At 40.3% G+C, this 2,500-nt stretch overlaps 1 protein-coding gene across 1 annotated transcript in view; it reads left to right on the forward strand.

The window, feature by feature from the left end:
* Window positions 1-2,500, forward strand: part of LOC143037150 (uncharacterized) — a 262,074-nt gene that overhangs the window by 241,665 nt on the left and 17,909 nt on the right. Inside the window, exon 3 of the mRNA XM_076205267.1 lies at window positions 2,237-2,378. Coding sequence (XP_076061382.1) covers window positions 2,237-2,378 — 142 coding nt within the window. The remainder of the gene's footprint in view (window positions 1-2,236; window positions 2,379-2,500) is intronic.

Genomic DNA, 2,500 nt, shown 5'->3' on the forward strand with positions numbered 1-2,500 from the left:
TTCCTTCCCTCCATCCTCCTTCTCTCCCTCCCTCTCTCCCTCCTTCTCTCCCTCCCTCTCTCCCTCCCTCCTTCCCTCCCTCCCTCCATCTATCCATCCTTCCTCAAAAATAACCTGTTTTACCTCAAAAATAAGATGATCTTCCTCAAAAATAGAATGTTTTTCCTAAAAGAAAAAAATGTTCTCCCACAAAAATAACTTGCTGTTCCTCAAAACATGTTCTTAAAAAATAACATGTTCTTCCCCAAAAACATCACGTTCTTCCCCAAAAATAACATGTTCTTCCCCAAAAATAACATCTTATGGTTAAAAAAAAAAAAAACTCATCAACTAAAACCGACGAATTCCAGTACCGAAGAACTTCATTTCATTCTGGCTGACGCCGACGTTTGGGTCGCCTCCCCGCCTGGCCAGGGCTACCGGGAACCAACGCGACAAAACTAGCAGCGGCTCCCAGGCATCGGACTCACGACCGCCTAGTCATAAGCTCAACACGTTATCCCTCCGAGCGATTTAATTCTCCTGAAGTCTCTCTTTCAGGAGCCCCGCGCCTGATGGGGTCAGGCTATCAGGAGCGAAAAAAATATCAATTTCAGCATAACACCTGAAATTCATCAGTTCCCTATCAGCAAGTGAAAGGTATCTATTTCATGATAAAAGCAATAAAATCCAAACGTTTCCATGAAACTCTTACTCTGATATTGAATCCGATCCTCTCAATTCCGTGGCGACGCATCAGGACTCCACTGAGTGATTCTATTACCATTATTCATTATTTACTATTTATCATAACCGTAGTTGGCGGATGCAGGGATGACCCGTCATCCAGGAGGAGCTGAGATTGGAGGGGTGGAGGGTGTGGGAATAGGTACGTGCCTCTCACTTAGCTACCCCCCCCCTTATAAGGGGGAAAAAGCTCTTGGTATATTGAAGACTATTTATTTTTTATTGCTTACTATCACTTATTATTCATTGTTTATTACCTATTATGTGTTATACATTATTTATCATTTGTTTATTATTTATTATTCGTAATATATTATTTATCTATTATTCATTATTTGCTATTTCTTTCCTATTATCTTTTATATATCATTTATCTATTATTTATCATTTATCTATTATCATTTGTTATTTATTATTTATTATTTATTATTTATTATTTACTATTTACTATTTGTTATTCACTATTTCTTATTATTCATTATTCATTAGTTATCAATTACCTATTATTTACTATATATTATTCATTGTTCATTATTAATTATTCATTGTCTATTATCTATTATTCCCTATGTATTATTTATCATCTATTACCCAGGACGGAATTCGGTGTGACTGTGGAGCAAAGGAACCTCGACATGTCTTATTTACACTGCCTTGAGACAATTGCTTTGAACTGAGGGGAGCCTAATTTAACGTAATAGCATTAAGTTTAAACTCGACTATCTCTGTGATATCCAAAATAGACTCTCACAATTCTTCTATCTGCCGCCAGCCGATTTAATTAAACGTTACATTCACACAACCTTTGTTCTCGACATCCTTTATTAGGACAGTCTTCCAAAAAGGTAAAAAAAAAAAAAAAAAAAAAAAAAATCCTCCGTAGTTAGCCATAATCATATGTGTAAAGAACAGTATTCTGGTGTTACAGTCTTCGTCTTCTTCCTACTTCTACAGGAGGAAGACCCGATCTCAGGAGCTCTTGCCGTTCCACAATACCCTTCAGGAAGAAACTTAAATCTCTTTTGTTTCTTTTGATTTCTGCCACTTCATCAGGAATTATACCCATCTCTCCCTCCTTCTGCCCCTTCTACAGGAGGAAGACCTGACCTCAGGAACTCTTCCCGTTCCACCATATTCTTCAGGAAGAAACTTTAACCTCTTTTGTTTCTTTTGACTTCTGCCACTTTATCAGGAATCATACCCATCTCTCCCCCCTTCTGCCCCTTCTACAGGAGGAAGACCCGATCTCAGGAATTCTTCCCGTTCCACCATATTCTTCAGGAAGAAACTTTAACCTCTTTTGTTTCTTTTGACTTCTGCCACTTTATCAGGAATCATACCCATCTCTCCCCCCTTCTGCCCCTTCTACAGGAGGAAGACCCGATCTCAGAAACTCCTCTCGTTCCACCATATCCTTCAGGAAGAATCTTTAATCTCTTTTGTGCCTTCTGACTACTGCCACTTCATGAGGAATCATACCCATCTCTTCCTCCTTCTGCCCCTTCTACAGGAGTGGTACCGGAGCAACAGCCTCGTGGCGCTCTCCCTCGGGAACCTGACGACCAACGCCACTGGGGAGTACAAATGTGAGGTCATTGCAGAGCAGCCGTCTTTCAGGACTGAAGCTGCAAACGGTTCCCTCACCGTTCTGGGTACGTTCTTCTTCAGGTGTTTTACGTCCTCGTTGGTTAATGGACGAGTGCTGCTGCCGAAGAAGGGGAACTGAATGTGAGGTAGGGACAGAAGAGGCAATGTTAGGTATTATGTGTGTAGT

Source organism: Oratosquilla oratoria, chromosome 21 (assembly GCF_046742065.1).
Source record: "Oratosquilla oratoria isolate Oo_2021 chromosome 21, ASM4674206v1, whole genome shotgun sequence".
NCBI classification, from domain to species: Eukaryota; Metazoa; Arthropoda; class Malacostraca; order Stomatopoda; family Squillidae; genus Oratosquilla; species Oratosquilla oratoria.